The sequence below is a fragment of the Cataglyphis hispanica genome, chromosome 11 (assembly GCF_021464435.1).
Source record: "Cataglyphis hispanica isolate Lineage 1 chromosome 11, ULB_Chis1_1.0, whole genome shotgun sequence".
Classification (NCBI taxonomy): domain Eukaryota; kingdom Metazoa; phylum Arthropoda; class Insecta; order Hymenoptera; family Formicidae; genus Cataglyphis; species Cataglyphis hispanica.
In genome coordinates, this window is record NC_065964.1 from 7,698,037 (window position 1) to 7,715,670 (window position 17,634).

General features: G+C 32.8%; 1 protein-coding gene and 1 long non-coding RNA gene across 7 annotated transcripts in view; both read left to right on the forward strand.

Annotated features, from left to right (window-relative positions):
- LOC126853201 (dentin sialophosphoprotein-like) overlaps positions 1 to 17,634 on the forward strand; it is a 39,857-nt gene that overhangs the window by 16,292 nt on the left and 5,931 nt on the right. For all 5 annotated transcript variants that reach the window (XM_050598761.1, XM_050598762.1, XM_050598759.1 and 2 more), the window contains 3 exons: positions 577 to 616; positions 9,710 to 9,843; positions 15,320 to 15,368. In XM_050598761.1, coding sequence (XP_050454718.1) covers positions 577 to 616; positions 9,710 to 9,843; positions 15,320 to 15,368 — 223 coding nt within the window. The remainder of the gene's footprint in view (positions 1 to 576; positions 617 to 9,709; positions 9,844 to 15,319; positions 15,369 to 17,634) is intronic.
- Positions 11,333 to 14,249, forward strand: LOC126853232 (uncharacterized). Of its 2 annotated transcripts, XR_007687923.1 has the most exons (3): positions 11,333 to 11,851; positions 12,481 to 12,647; positions 14,195 to 14,249. It is a non-coding gene; the product is annotated as an uncharacterized LOC126853232 (long non-coding RNA). The 2 variants fall into 2 exon arrangements; XR_007687924.1 differs by lacking the exon at positions 12,481 to 12,647.

Consider the following 17,634-nt stretch of genomic DNA (forward strand, 5'->3'; position numbering starts at 1 on the left):
TTGCAAAATGTATGAATAAATCATTTTTTTTAATAAACAATGTCTGTTTATAATAGTAATGGTTGTCCTATCAATATTCTCGATATTAAATATATAAATATTGAAATGTTTCTAGATTGATGTTTTCTTTTTTTGTATGGAGAAGAATTGCAACATTGAGGAGATTGAGGAGAACGTATAATATTATAAAATATATTAACGTATATTATTATAAAAATTTGAAAAAAATATATATAAATATACAGAAAAAAAATTAATATGCAAAGTAATAAATGTATAAAATGTAGAAAATATAATATACATATATACATACATTACATCGTATGTATATATATATATATATATATATATATATATATATATATATATAACTTTTTTTTTATATTCACTCGTTATTGTATTTTGATAAAATATTTACATATATTTACATAGATTAATTTAGCATAGAAATTGTAAAATATTTGTGACTATTGCTCAGCTGTATTGTTAGATGGCTAGTGAATAAAACGTGTCGCGTATAATGTAATAAATATCGTCGCGCACATGAGTATATAATTTCTTTTATTTTTGTTTCAGAGAGCGGCAGTACAACATCAGACACAAATAGCATCACAAAGTAAGTAACTTCTTTGATCAAATTGCATTAAAGTTTGTCTAGTCATATTGTTGAGAAAAGACGCGCATCGAGATAACCGACAAATGTGGCCTAAATTGATAACGCACCAGATATACGATCTCTGTTTATATTTTTACTTTCTAAACAGAATTGTCAAACTTTATTAGTGGATAGCTTTTTTCTTCAATTAATATACATATCCATATATAAAGGAATGTATATCTGGAATATTAATTTCAATATGAGCATTCGACGTTCATGAAAAAATCAAGTTTTTTTTTTTTACTAGCAATTTTGCGACATAAATGTTACCACTGATCGGGTAGTAGACACCTCATGAGAATATCTCGATTTTACATCGGTAATCGTTTCCAATTTTATACATATTCCCGTTTTTATATGTGTACCAAAATAATTGGTTTTTTTACCAAATAATTATAATTGTACACAATTTATATAATTATTACAATTTACTACATCTATATAAATTTATATTTATAAATGTACATCTAAACAAGGATGTATACATAAAAGTACATACGATTCCATAATAGCATATGCAATAATTGTCTATTATTTTATTAATAAGTCGTTATTTGCATATTATTTAAGAATATTTATATTTTTTATTTTGATAATTATATATACTATTATTGATGAATTGATTTCTAATTATACATATATTTTGAAATTTTATATTTGTGTAAACATCCACATAAAATCATATATAATATAATATATAGTTGTCGGTACAAAAAGTACACATCTATCGAGAATGATCGACCGAATGGCGACAAAGTTTACAGCTTTTTGTTAAGATGGCGCTGTTGGAATTTTATGAGTCGACAGTCGAAATTCGCAAACACGTAATACGTATCACGATGCGGCGTGCGGCTGTGTACGCGATGGATGGTGGATAGCGCAGTGCAAATGCAAATGTGTATCAAGTCAGTGTCACTGGCAGTGGGCAGTGCGCGCTTCAATGATAAACACCGACGATTGATGCTCGTGTGACTCGAAATCTGTTAGCGGTACATTGCACTTGAATACTTTCGATACGGAAACTCAAGTTTTTGCGTCTGTCCAGTCACCGTCGCCGTGTCCTTTAAACGCGCGGCGCTCGTTTTCGAGACAAGCGTGACAAGCGTGTCAAGTCAAGCGTGTATCAACGGTACAGGATGAAACCTACGTTCGTCATAAACATCGCTCATCGTCACGTATCTCTGTGCGTCGATTGTGCGTGCGACAACGCTTGTATTGTCAGTGAGTTTGCAAAGGACAGTGGTATCGCGCGTTTTCTGTGAATCGTACGATACAGTGTTGATACAAGTTTTTTTTTCTTTTGTTTTTTTCTTCTTTCTTTTATTGATGTTATATCTTACATATTATATATGTGACTTTGTGTCCGAGGCGGAGTATATTTTTTTTTCTTTTTTTTTCTTTTTTTCTCTCTTTTTGAGGAAAAGAATAGCGTACATTATATAATACACGAGAAAACCAAAAGTAGGTGAGTCTTTTTATCACATGTTTACGTTATACGGCCGAGAGACACGTCTACAAAAAACGGATAAGATTCTCATCGTCTCGTATTTTTTTTCCGGTATCATACGGTTATCGTAGTTGCTCTTCGCGAGTCTTGTCTCTTTGTAAAATAAGAGAGCATAAAATTGATAAATTGTAAATTGCAAACTGGATATGCGAGTGTCTATAACGCGAATCTTTCCGGCATCTCCTCATTCGGCATTCGACAATATTTTCTTCTCATTATTACGTAACGTAAATAGAATAATGTCGCGAAAATGCGATTTTTACCGCTTAGGGATTAATAAGTCATCTAACCGACGACGACGACATTGCAAAGTTTCTTCAGTTAGTTGTACTACGTCATTCACGAGCAGCGTCGTTTTTCTTATTGTTTGCCGCATTACGCGCATTTCTACTTAAAATAATGGTGCATTGTAGAATGTAGAGTATGACATATCGAACACACGCAACTCTTCTTTCTCCTCAAAGAGACAGAGAGAGAGAGGAAAGATAAATATTAAAGGGGAAATGCAGTAGGTGGTGTGTCTAAAATAGAATTTTCAATTTTCCAAAGGCGTAATTTAAACTGTTTCGTTTTTGTTCGATTATTTTTGCGTTTGACACTTTCGACCAAAGAATATCGCTTTCGATATAAGAATAAGTAAATAAAAAATAAAAATAAAGGGTCACTATTTATATACAAAAGTAAAAATATAATATAGCACGATGATAACAAAAATTGAATAGTTTGATTCTCATTGTGCGTGAACACATTATGCAAGCACCGGTCGAGTGTTTTCATTGGCCTTGAAAAACCGGTCTCTCGGAGATTCGTACATTTGATCGTTCCATGTTTGGAGACGGAAACGCTTAGACATAAAGTGCTTAGAAATGTCGACAAACTCTCAAGAGTGTTATATAAATCGTGAAAAATCATTTGTTCAAAAGCCATATAGCAGATTTATGACACGATACTAAGAGTTTTATGCGCTCGAGTACATTCGGCCTAAAAAAATAACATGTTACATTTATCAAGTTAGCACATTTGGAAAGAGCATAGTCTCAACGTGTCTCGTATATAGATATTTATATATATGTCATGAGTCAAAACTCTGATAATTTAATTTCTAAATGTAAATGTTTGACACATATTGTATGAAATATTGATAATACAAAATTTAAAAATAATTAATGAAAAAAATGTGTACAATATTAAATTACGTATTAATTGATACTGACGTATTAAATATATTAATCAGTAATTCTGACGCAGGAAAATCTAAATACGAACGCGTTTTTCCGTTTGTCAATTCAGCATAACTTTTTGTATCAAGATTTTTTTACACTGATTTCTTTTGTATGCATAATGTTACATTACTTTATTGTGATTTGCAATTGCGCTTTGACGTTTCATATGATAAGACTGCAACTTTGATAACATTTGCAGAGCCAGCGAGCCAGATAGACTTAAACTCTCGTGTATAAGTAAATATCGTGTGACGTTACACGGGCGTATCATAAATTTAATTGGAAAGATTAATCGAATAATCGACGCCCACGATATTTAAAAATCACACTTGGAGAGGACTTTACAAGCAAAAAGTATGATAAATAACGATATTTTTCTCATTATCATACAAGATATGAAAACAAAAAAGAATTTTATGCGATTCACTTCGTAATGCATTCGACGAATCGTATATTTTAATAACTTTATGTATCATTACGTATCTTGTTATCACGGCTTAAATGGTAAACACTTACCGGGCATACGCTATAGGAAATATAAATTTTTTAATATAATTAACTTACTCGTGTATATAGAATTGTTTATATGTATATATCAAGAGATACAGAGTGAATAAAAAATTATTTCTACACACGAGATAGAAATAATCATAGAAAAATATTTCCACCTAAAAAATACATTAATCTTTATTATAAAAATATTATTAAAAAATTGAGTAAAAAATATCGTGGCTTTTCTTATGCAAAATTATCTTGACAAAGAGAAGGAATTTTGAAGATATTTTCTTTTATGTAAAAAAAAAAATATATATATATATATATATTTTTTACATTTGAAGCGGATGATCAATATTACATATATAGAAATAAAGTATATTTAACAATTCGCGAATTCCTTGTTTTATTCTTAATTTTTATCGGTAGAGATGTACAGTTTAACCTAAAGTGAAATAGAATCTGCCGCAGATTTGTGTAAATTATTTGCAGATCTCACGGGCGTTTTGAAAATGGAATTTATTGTGTGCGCTTAGATCGCGAGATACATAGATGTATATTATACACGGTCTTTCATGAGGGGAAGGAGGAAAGAGTCAAGGTCTTTACAAATTAGCACGTACATAATGTTTATGGCACGAATTTATTCAAAACAATTGTTATTTAAAAATTGTTTATAGTTTTACATGTTTAAATTTGGATGTTAAGATAATATATGTGTAAAATGAATAATTATTTAAAAAACATTTTTTCTTTTCGTTAGCTTTTGAATAATGTGCATAAACAGTATGTAAAAAATGTTGAAAAATTTTTTTCTTTTTAAAAAAGAAAATATTAAAATTTTTGTATTTTTAATCCACGCAAGTCAATTACACGCTTGAAAATGGAACGTGTGTTTTTCAAGTATCTATGTACTGCAGTAACAATGCTATTTTTTTTATAAGGTTTCATCTATGAATTGTTACTAACTTTGCAATATGCAAAATGATATTTTATTTTTATTTGTATATTTCTTAAGCAATGAAAATAAACTGTTGAAAATTCTCGCGCGTTCCGCTTATCTTGTGTCACAAAAACCAATATTAACGTCGTCGTTTAACGAGATAAACGAGACATATCCGTAGGTAGTATACAAGTCATTACGACTCGTGCAGTTTTTTTTTAATTGAATTTTAAATTAAATTTTAATAAATGTACTATAACATTTGAATAAAATGATTGTTCGACCTTTAATTAACTCGCAAATTTCCTTGAATCTCAGATTCAATTGACTGTCGTTTCGTTGTCGATATGTTAGTTTGAGCCGAAGCATCAATTTCTGAACATTTGCCTCTCGGAAGGCTTCGATCGATACGACCTACTTCTTCCTCACCCTCGACTCTCGACCCCGAAATTTGCCGTTTTGGAGACGCAGTTGTAGAAATTGAGACATTGCTGGAGTTTTGAAGGCAGAGTATAAATATTATAAAATCTCGAAAAAGAAAATACACAGTCTAGTTTTGCGAAAAGTTTTGAGAAAAAAGAAATTGCCAGTAAGATAGAAATGATAACAATAATAGTAATAATACACATTAATAAATGGTGTCGTTCTTGACTGTTTAATAATTGGCGGCACTGTGACTGCTTCCGCTAATCACGCAATCAATCTCGTAAATGTTTCCTTCTAAATCTTAATTTTCTGCGTAGTGTGACGCAACGCAGCCGCAGCTTATGCACGATGATCGTATATTTTGTGACAATTTAGATATTCGATGCAATGTCCATTATTTTCTTTTGTCATGTTGTATCACGATTGCATTTTTACAATTGTCGATTGTCGTGACATTCATCATTATCATTAAATCATTCGAGAAAATGCCCTGCTTTCATACTTGTAAAACAGAGTTTGCGTTATTATATCTCTTATTCGTATACGAATTTATTTTTATTTGCTCTTATATTTTTAATATTTTAATTAAACATTATCTCTAAAGCTAAATCTTATTCGTTAAAAGCGCTCGTTACGAAAATTTGATTGGTTCGCGAAACTTTATTAAAGATTCATTCGCGTTTGCCAAAATTTAATTGGCATCGGATATGACTTTCATTTTCTTCCTGTTACATTTTTGATCCAATAGACGTAATACGCGCTGTTTCCTTCTGAAATTTTCGACGCGCAAATAGAATTGATGTAGCGTGATGAAGCTATTCAAATAACTTGAGTGCGAGGTATAAGAGAAAAATTATTTTTTTATATTATTCTTTTTGGAATAATTTTAATTTGCAAAAAAAAAAAAACATATTTCGAGATATTTGCATGGGAATTATATTTTAGTTTGCACTAAATAAATTTCTCGTTGAGAGAATAAAGCAGTTTGCACATTTTCTTTGTGCGCCAAAGGTGTCTCCCCAAAAATGAAACGTGCAAATATATAGCCTTTTTTGCCATATGCGAAATACGAAATATACGAAAGAAATATAATCTACGAAAAGATAATATTAAATGTTATCGAAGTGGAGGAGAAACTTTAAACAGACACATACATGCATATTCTAATTAAATATTAGCTATTATGTATAGATATTACTTAATCGTTTTAAAGTCGAATGCCGAGGTTGATGTGCGGAAAACACCCGTAATACTTTTTACATATGCGAGGATGGTAATATTATTTGCGTCGAAATAGTGGCAAGGAAAAGATTAATGAGTAGAAAGTGATATTGTCTCTCCGTATTTCTTGGCGATTATTTTTGTTTGGAAATTATTTGGCACCGTTATTCGCAGATTTCGCGACGTCGATGAACGCTGCGGAAACGCTTGCGCGGTTGTTTCCGCTCAAGTCCGATATCAAAGTCATTGTTTGCGACACGTCCGTCTCATGAAATGCACGGAATAAGCCATCTTTTGTCTCATCATCACGGCTCCGACAACAGCGGCAGCGATACCAGAAGCTCCATCTCCTCCGTGTCGTCGGATATTCGGAATCACGACACGAGGTTTCTACAGGAGCTGTTGAGCCAGAAACACGATAGCAAGCTCTACTTCCACGAACGATACGTATCCCGAGGCTCAGTCAGTTCCGCGTATTCGTATGGTTCCTCATCGTACGGCTCATCTTACGGCTCCGGCTCGTCTAATCATCATCAGCTCTTATACAACACGATTCATGGTAACAGCCATCATTCTTCTCATCATCATTATCACCACCATCATCAGCATCATCATCGGCCAGCGAGCAGTGGTAAAGCGTCACCTTCATCACCTAGTCCGACCAACGAACACGAGAAACAACATCACCATTATCACAGCATACAGGAAATGATACGACATTTCGGTAAAAGATTGGGACATATCAGACGGCAAAGCGAATGTCAAGAGAGCCCCAAGAAAAGGGAAGAAGATTTCAGGAACAGAAGTCAGAGTTTGGACGGCGGCGGCGCCAGGCATTCCGCCAGCCTGCGAGAAGCCGATTGCGAAACTACCTACAGGATTTATGAAAGCATACTCAGGCAAGGTAACTCACGCGAGCAAACGTGAGACGTGAGCTGATCCTCTGACGAATGCATCATGCCATCGGTCGTGTTAAATTTTCAATGAAACACGTCATTTTTTATCTCATAATATGTTTACAATAAATAGTAATCATTTTATCTCAAACGCACATTAGTGTGAGACTTATATAATACTATATTTGTCAAAGACATATTTTGTGTGACAATACTTTATTATTATTGCAAAAATTATCGTAGTTTCTATTATAATAACTGTATGATCACAATTAGAAAAAAACTTGGAAATAAAGGGGGCGAATAATTCGATTAACGGACGATTCTCTTTATCGATGTTATTGAAACGAATTTGCTAATTTGCATACAGCTAAGAGTAGAAGTGTTAAAGGAAAAAAAAATATGAATAATTGACGGTCGCGTGTCTCTCTCTTTGCCAGACTTATTTGCTCTACTATTTCGATTTTCCTTTCATTGCGCAATATGTTTTTGTACCAACTATAAACGCGTGTGGAAATTCTCTCATCTGTCGCTAAATTGATCATTTGTACAATATTATTCTGTTACATATGTGCTCTTGTCAAAATGCCAATTTATACCCATATACGAATATTGTGAACGCGACTGAGGGATGTGAAATAACGAAATATATATATATATATATATATATATATATATATATATATATATATAGAAAGAGGGAGGAAGGATAATGTTTACGAATAAATATTTACTAAAATAATCACTAATTTTTAATATTCGCGATAATATGTTAGTATCTTTTATTAGTGTAAAAATATCACTAAAATTTTCATTTCTCTGTTATGCGGAAATTTATGGACTTCTTTTCTAAATCTTTATATCTTCAAATATTAAGATATATTTTATGCAAATATATAAAAATATATATGCATTTTTTCTCTTTATCACGTTTTAGTTTATCTAAGTTTTACTTCAATCTTCCGAACAATTATAAATAATTTATTTCTGATTCGAACACACTGATTCGCATTATGTTGCATTCTTTTATAAAACTCGCTAATTGACGTATTGATACATGGGAGCATGCCTTGACCTGATTATGTTATAGTTTTTAGCTAATGTGACAAATATATAAAGATTTTTTATCAATTAGCAATTTTATAATTGGCTAACATTTGTTTTACTCTTGTATGGGCATATAACGAAAAGCACACGCTCATGAAATAAACACCGCCGATAAAGCGGGATATCGCTTGAACGTCTCACGCTGAGGAAGCGGATTTAATCGTAGAAACGTGCGCAAATGGCCTTCGTTGGGAGAAAAACAAAATTCCAAGACCTCGGCCCCCGGCTCCCGGCCCTCGGCCTCCGGACCGCGATCAAAGCACTTCTCGTGGGCAGTAGCTATGATATATCATCTTCCTCAATTTTACAATGGATAAAGTAGTAATGTGCTATCGAAAATATTTGATGAATGGCGTCGAACATTTATTAAAATTAAACAAGCAAAATATTTACTTTCGCAATCTTTTCAAATGTGTAGAACAAAAATTTAAGTCTCTATTGCAAGTGATTATAAATGAATGTATTATTGAACGAAAACAAGTATTACCTTGCTTTACTTATTTTTTTGACAAATATGTATTTCATAACATAATAACATTTTCTACAAAATATCTAGATTGTCATTTACATAAGTGACAGTCATTTCTTATAATACATTGTGCGGCATATTATGCTATAATACATTTGCATATATCATAAATAAGTACGTTATTATATGTATAATTTGTTTATGAGAAATGATTTTAAAACAACTTTTAATTCAATTTATTGTATAAATTGTACAAAATTTGAAAGTAAAAGTAAATAGTTTATTTATGATCATATTTTTTTATGCATATGATAATGTAAATAAGACAAGTCATAACATTTTATGTAATTCGCGATGACAAAAATTTTGCGCGTCTATTTAAGAATTGTCTAATATTACATAGGCTATTAAGAACGAAACCTAGGAGAATTGGATTAATTGCAAGCGTTATGACAGTTGATAATAATAAAACACATACGATACAATCGATCAAAGTCGATCGATGATATAAATACATGTAATTAGTTTGATCATACTGTAGAAAATCAGTTTTATATCTAAATGCTGTTTCTCTTTTTTTCTATAAATTATACATATATAAACATATGTATATCATTTTTAGAAAATATTTTTATATAGCACATAATATTTATGTCAGTTATTATAAATAATTGATATACATATATATATATATATATATATATATATATATATATATATATATTACAAATTTTTTATATACTTCATTAATCCGTTTGTTTTAGGTGCGCTCAGAAGAAGTTCATTGGATCCATCTGCACGAAGATTGTCTCTTGGAGCACCTGCGATTCCTCATAGAGCATCCGATGCTTGCCTGGATCCGGTTCACGCTGCCATACTCTTCAGAGACGCTCGAGGGGTAAGTTGATTGTCATTATCTAATATAAAATAACTGTTTTTATAGTTTTCTTTTTAATTAATAATTTGATATCTCGTGCAAAATATTGCCCGTATATTTAAGAGTATAATTAGTTTTTTAAACAAATTTTTTTTTTATATATTTCAACAATTGTCTACAGATATATCATGAGTAAAAAAAGTTTTCTCATTTTGGAATAATTGTGCACAAGAAAGAAAAATTCACCGTATGTTTTATTCTGTGCATTCAATATAAACGAATAAAAACATATTTTGATTGAAATTTTTTTAGCAATATTTTTTTTGCGTGTAAAATTATTCCAACAAATATGAGACAGGCAAATATTTTTTTATCTATATAAAAAATATTGCTGACTTTATAACGGTTCATTGAAATATAATAATATGAGTAAAAAATGGAATCTTTCTCTTTATCTCTTTCTCTTTCTTTCTCTTTCTTTCTCGTTCTCTCTCTCTCTCTCTCTCTCTCTCTCTCTTTTTCTTGTGTACGCACGCGAATTGAGGGAAATAACATCTTTTCATGATAAAACGGAAATGTTTAATGAATAAATCGTAGCATATCGATTCCATGAAGGACTATTGTGGATCCAGGTCATGAAAAAAGTTTACCGACGAAAGAAGGTCGAGATTATATGTGTATGTAATATATAGGCTTTTTACCGAATTAATATATCAAGAATATTAAATAAAATATTTAATGAATGTTTACTGCTCGTCTTTATCGGGTTATATATTTGCGAAATATGAAGATAAAAGGTGGAATATCGTGAATAAGTTTGTGCGTCAATTTGTGTCTCGCATATTCTGACAAAATTCAAAACTTAAAAGTCGATAAAGAACTTGCCTTATAACGATATACTAGAATACCATTTTACCACGCGTCGATAATTTATCTTTGCAATGCAAAGTTTTCTATAAAGTAAAATCAACTCTAGGTACACAGACCTGAATATATTCTGTGTTTTAAAAAGGTGTGGTATTTCTATTCGCGTATGATTAAATTGTTTTGTAGTATCAGAATTGTGCAGACACAATTGATATTCTTTTCTTTTTCTAATTTTCAGAAAATAATATCCATCGGGAGATAATAATATGTATTGAGAAATAATTTTAGTCATATATATATAGAAAATAATGTACGCATTGTACGTGAATGCATAACGAGCTTTAGCTTTTTTAACTTTTTTGTTTATTTTTCCTCACAAATAGTTTGTCTCTCACTTTTATTTCTTATTGTTAGATAAGATATTACTTTGTCATTATTTAAGTCCAAGTTTGTTCTCTGCGTTTACTTTTTATCATCCTGTTATACGCGCCAAGTACATATTTAAACGCTTATCGATGTTGTTATCGTATATATATGCAATGGTTGACTCGACAGATACTACGTGCGAATGCCATTATCTGAACATACGAGAACATAACATACGAGGAAATGATATTATTCGAGATAGTTTCTTGTCTTTTTTTTTTTTTAAGGGTACTCTTAAATAAATGGATAATCGTTAATTGGATCCAATTAATGATTTGGTAAGTTAATAATGAAGATATGGCGTCATGTAAAGCGAACGGCGCATGTAAAGCGATGCGCCGTAAATTTCATACACAACGTGTCGCAAGCTCGACGAGAGCAGAGCCCAGAGCGCAGAACCCAGTCGCAGTTGCTCGCCATCGGGCGCCAGTCCGAACGGGATGATCCAGTTGAACACGAGCGATCGAGCTAGTGTTGACGACGAAGCGAGAAAGCTGATGATTATAGTTAATCGTGCCGTTCTTTTCGTATCTCTCGATCGCGATGAGTTTTCTTTTTTTCTTTTTTTTTTTCTTTTTCCCGACTCTGGTGATCTCAAGATCGACCGACCGGTTTGTGCGTCCGATCGTTATCGAATAATATCGACGTATAACATCCTAAATAGGTGCCGGCATCACGATGCGAGTTACCGTTCGATGCAATTTTCAAGAGCGCGTTCTTATGAGAAAGATGACGAGTGAGTGCGATGAAATCGATCAATTAGTCAATTTTTGAAAAATTTTCACATTTCGAGGCCGTGACTTTTATCGGCATCGATTGCGCTTCGTTATTAACACATTCTCCTAATCGCGACCGGATTAATTAATCGTCATCTGCCTGTACGCGTGAATAATTGTCTCGGACACTTGAAATTTTCACCAATATTTATGTTTTATGCGTGTTTTTTTTTCGCGTAGTTAACGATAAGAATTAACGGTCGCCAGAGTTAGTATTCGCCAGTCAGTATTAGAGATGAAAAGTGATAAAAACATGCCATTTACTATTTTTCACCTATAGAGTAATAATAAGAATAAGAATAATAAAATAATGGCACGCGAAATTTTATTTTAAATCACATTTTGTGGGTCAGTGTTGCAATTACCAATGAGAAACGATACAAACAAACACTTGTTGCTAAAGAAACATGCGCGTGTCGTTATCGTGCGCAGAGCGCAATGATACTGCACAAGCAACGGATCTTTTTATTCTTGTCCTTGATTTTAACATTTTCACTTACTTTTAAAGTCAAACAAGTTTGGCAATACAAAGGAGATATTGAATAATGCGCGATACGCAACTTTGATAACTAGCAGCTTATTTTCCAAGATCATTGATGTAGTTTCATCTCGATGACTCGACTCGAGAGAGTAGGAAAAACAGGTTTTCTATTTCATACGCGGAGCACGAAACTTTTATCGCGTCATAATTATAAAGTGCGCAATGATGATGTGAAGTGCAACTTTAATTTATATGCATATATACATATAAAGAGCGTAAGGATATAATAAAAGATGTACTTGAAATTCAATACTTAAACTTGCTGAAATTTCGTATGCCGAATGCCAATGTCGAAGGTGTTTGTAAACAATTGCGGTTTGGAATTATATTTAGATGCCCATTAGCCGTGACTTGATCAACGCTTGAGTCGCAAATATTGGATGCGACTCTGGTTAAATTCCGCGAATCTAATTACGCGTATGCCTGCCCCCTTTTCCGTTTTTATTTCTACATTTCAAATATCTAGTTTTCTCACATTTGACTGCATTTAAAAAAGAAAGTACATACGTATACATAGCATCGATGTTATCTCTTTGCGCATACATGTCAGTATGCTTCAAATAAATGTATTTTACTTTATATTTAAGTTGTAATCTTTATTGACTCGATTGTGCGCGAGTTTAGCGAGTATTAGAATTTTAGAAATCAAATTACAATGGACAAGTCTCGATAAGCTGATAGATACATGAAATTGTTAATACAATAGAACTAATACAATATTTTTCTTGGCGAGTGCGAGGTCGATGCAATGATGGAATTTTCGCGTGGGCGTTTCATTTAAATCTCCAGACTTCTACGCGTCGTACTTTTAAACTGATTCCTCACTTTATTTCTACGGACGGTTGAGGTTTCTCGTTTATTTTTCAATTTGCTTTTTTTCTTTTTTTTTCTCGCAATGTTTCATCAACAAGTTGTCGCCTCGTATGTCGCGTGTTCTTCACCGCCCATGACGCACGAATGATTTTTTATCTCACATATATATAGTAGCTTTACGAACGCGTTTGTGTCGAAATCTTCGTCTATGCTACGTGTTATTACAAAAATCCATTATACGTCGTATAACGTGATAAGAAGTTACATCGTGTATAATGTTCATTAACCATTTCTGTTTGCGTTTCCTCGATAAAGCGAAATCATACTGCTAAATGATAAATTGATTTTGATAAGTTAAATAACCGATAAAAAAAGAATGTGGCTACCGCATTCAATGGCTAGTCACTCTCGGCTGAATTTTCGCCAGAAACTATGTCGTATTTTATCGTAGTATTTTTAGATTCGACTAGACACGAGGCATGTACGCAAAACCGATTTCGCACAATATCGCAATATCATTTTACAATCTTTTCCTTTTTTTTGAATAAATCTCTTGGTTTTGAAAGATCTTAAATATTTCAACTTATTGACAATGTAATAAATATATTGCGAAAGATGCCTAGCGCTCCTTTATCGCACGTTCATTTATTATACTTGTTACATGTATCGTTTCATCTATATCGTTTTACTATTCTTGGCGTGGATCGAATGGAGCCAATCGTGTAAGTTGGAAAAAAGATGACCCTAAAGGGGAAAGGAAGAAGCATTTTCCAAACCAATGAACCAATAAGAAATGACAGTATATCAGTTTTTTTTTTTTTTTTCTTTTTTTTAAGTATAAGAAAGAAATTCTCAAAGTAAAATTATTCTGAGTCTTAACCAATACGTTAGCTTTTCGTTACAAATTTCTTCATTATCTTAATACCACGTGTAAATTAATTTTTTTTAGATAAATTTTGGCACAAATTTTCGAAGGAGGAAATAAATTTATATGACGGAAATAATGACGAAAATATTATTCGATAATTAAATTTCAAAAACAGTTTTTGCATATTTAATTGCAAAAATAACACGCAACTGTTTATTGACTGTTTATTGACAGTTGCAATTTCTTGGCAAACTGCAACGCGCCACATCTAGCCACAATCTACAACTGAGAGAGTTATGCCACCGTCGAAAATATCTCGAATAATTCGCTCCTGTACTATTTCGCGAGTATCGAAGGTGTTAATGTTAAGCTACGTGTTAACGTTATACATACGCTCGCTCACTAGGACAATGCAATCATCGTCACGAAGGCGAGAAATCTAGCTTCAAACTGCAGTGAATCGTACTGCTTTGGTCATCGCTGTCAATTTCAAAACAAAAGATGACGTTTCGACGACGAACAACAATGAAGATACCTGATGAGACTGCTCAATAAAAAAGGCTAACTTTTAACGCAACACATTGATAATAAACTTTTATCGAACGCGCAATTTTTCTTTTAATCCTTGAAGAGTGGACGAGACATTTCGTTATAATAATCTTGCGTTGTCAATTTTAATCGATACGAGATGTTATTTCGACGTCAAACAAGCGAACCGACCGGAAGTATCGCTAGAAGCTCGGATGTGACGCAGACTACGAATTCCGGAGTTCTGACAAACTGGTACACAAAAATCAAGAGACGACATACCTTCAACCCAAGATCCTTGCTGAAACGGAATCTGGTATATTTTCTTACAGACGATCTGTGTGTAGCACATCATCTTTCATAAAAATATTACGCGAGAAACTGGAAAGTGAAATGTGCGAAAAAAATGATGCGTCTCTCGCGACAATAAAAGTTTTAAAATTATGATAAAGATGTGCGAGTTGTTTCATATATTCTGCTTGAAATTATTGAATAAAGAGGCACTGTTCGTTCAAGGACACAAATGTCACGATGAGCATTTATAATGGCAATAGTAGTTTTAAGATTCCAAGATGTTGTTTTTTTTTTCTAGGAAATTATTATCGCACGTAATAAGAAATAATTAATTATAAAATGATTGAAACGAAATGTTACAATTTTTTTTTTTTTTACTTATAGTTGCCAGTGGTGGATCCCTTCCTGGAGAAAGTCTCACTGTCCGATCTTGGTAAGTTCTGTATGCGACAATTATTTTTTCGGGTCTTAATTTTATGTAATAAAAAGTGATATCCCTTCGGATATCATTTTTGCCGCAGAGGGGATTACAAAGTTTTTTTTTTGTATGTAAAGGATAATTTGTGAACCGCGTGGTTTAATCGAGAGTTAAAAATTTTTAAACTAAAAATAATCATTCGCATAATTAACTCGAATGTTTATAATAAATGCGAAAGAAATAAATTACAAATTCTTAAAGCATAAGTATAGAATCTCACGCATGCGCCAAAAAAAAATCGGGTTAAGTCGATTATATCGATTTTAGAGAAGAAATATCAATGTTAAGTATTAAATAAATGGATGATGCAATGTGTATGTGTTAGAGGAAAAATCTCTCTTTATTGAAAGAATGGATTTCATATCAAATGTTTGACGTTACTAGAAATGAAATTTATAGACAAAAAATCTTGAACAAATTAATTTCACAATGCAATGAAGCGATTGAACATCTTTGAGGCTTCACGCAACTCATTATATTTGCTTCAATTTTTTTCTTCAATTAAACATTAATATATATATGTGTGTGTATATATTTTTTTTTTTTTTTGTCAACTTAATTTAGACTAATTTTTTCAAATAACAATAGCGTTTGCACTTAAACGGAACGCGGGGATACGTATTGTTTGAACATCAGCGGTACAGTTTTTTCCACGTGTTTTGCAAGCTCGTAGCTCTTCTCTTGAAATTGTGGTACTAGGTCTTCCGACATATCTTGGTGTACTGTCGCGATCGATGAATTCCCGGGAGGCCAGCTGGTGTTAAAGGGTGAGAGGGAGGGATTCGCGATATAGCTTCACTTCATCGTACAGTACACTCGCACTCTACATTGCACACTCATATTTGCAGTTTCTATCTAGGTCTAGGTCATACGAAGGGGGATGATGGAAGGGGAAGGGGCAGCACATAACTAACAATAAGTTGTTACGTGACGGGATTTACGTTGATCTCTTCAATTCTTCAAAATTATTGTTTATAATTTTGAAGAATTGAAGAGATCAACGTAAATCCCGTCACGTAACAACTTATTGTTAGTTTTTTTGTAATACGTTTAATTTTAACCTTAGTAAACTGTTGGAAAACTTGTCAAGAATCTTGCTTTACTCCATTAATGATGGTATTTTGAAATTTCACATTTAATAAACACACGTGTGTACGTGTAGGTTTTTACAAAGGGGGTAATGAAGAAATAAGATGTAGTCTACAATCTTCTATCTCTATGCCGGCGTTTCTTTCGCTATCGTGGTGTTTGATTATTAAAAAACAAACAAAAAGAAAACAAAAGGAAGTAGCACGCAACTTTGTTTGCGCGTGCGCTTCGTTCTTTTCGTTTTGGCAAGACGCAGCACCAGTCATCTCGACTTCGGTTATTCTTGGCACGATGGTTTGACGATGACGATAAAGAAACGGAAACTAGCGCAAGAGCGAAAGAGAACAAGATAGAGATAGATAAAGGTGTAAAATTCGAAGCGACTAGACAGTCATTGCATTCGCTGGCGACGAAGCTGACGCTTCTCAAGAGATATCGTAAAGAACAGAAAGAATCAAGATTTAACGCCATAAATTATAAGAAGGATATTCTAGTGATGAGAGGATTTTTGACACGACGAAATTGTAAAAACTTAACTGTTGTTGTTGTTGTTGCTGCTATTGTTTGGTAAATTAAAAAAAAAAAAAAGAAAAGAAAACTCGGCTTTTTCGGTTGACACCAGTGTTACTAATGCAAGACATGGCGTGTAGTTGTCACATAAAGCGTAATGAGTATATTCATTTTTTTCCGGATAAAGGACATTCATATTAAAGAAATATTCAGAGTTTTCAGACGAGAACGATTACAAATACTCGAGACAATTTGTTAATCGTGAAATGATTCAACATTGTAACCTCGACAATGTCAAATAATGATAACCTTACACTACTACTCAAATTCCGAAAGTGTTCGCGCAGCTTTAAGGCAGGTCACGGCTGCCTGGTGGAGTCAGGACGACGATCCCGTGTACTCGAAAGATCTCATCAAGGAATTTGAATTGGAGAACCCACCTCTCGAGGACGAGCTTGCTTGGATCCTCTCCAAAGGTATCGGGCGCGATCATCACGCGATTATCAAGTTGTAAAGAGTATCGAGGAAGAATAAATCTTACGCTTCAGAGATTTATATTAAAAACCATGAAATTTTATATTACGCTTTTATATTGCCAATGTTAATCGTCCAGTCAATATCA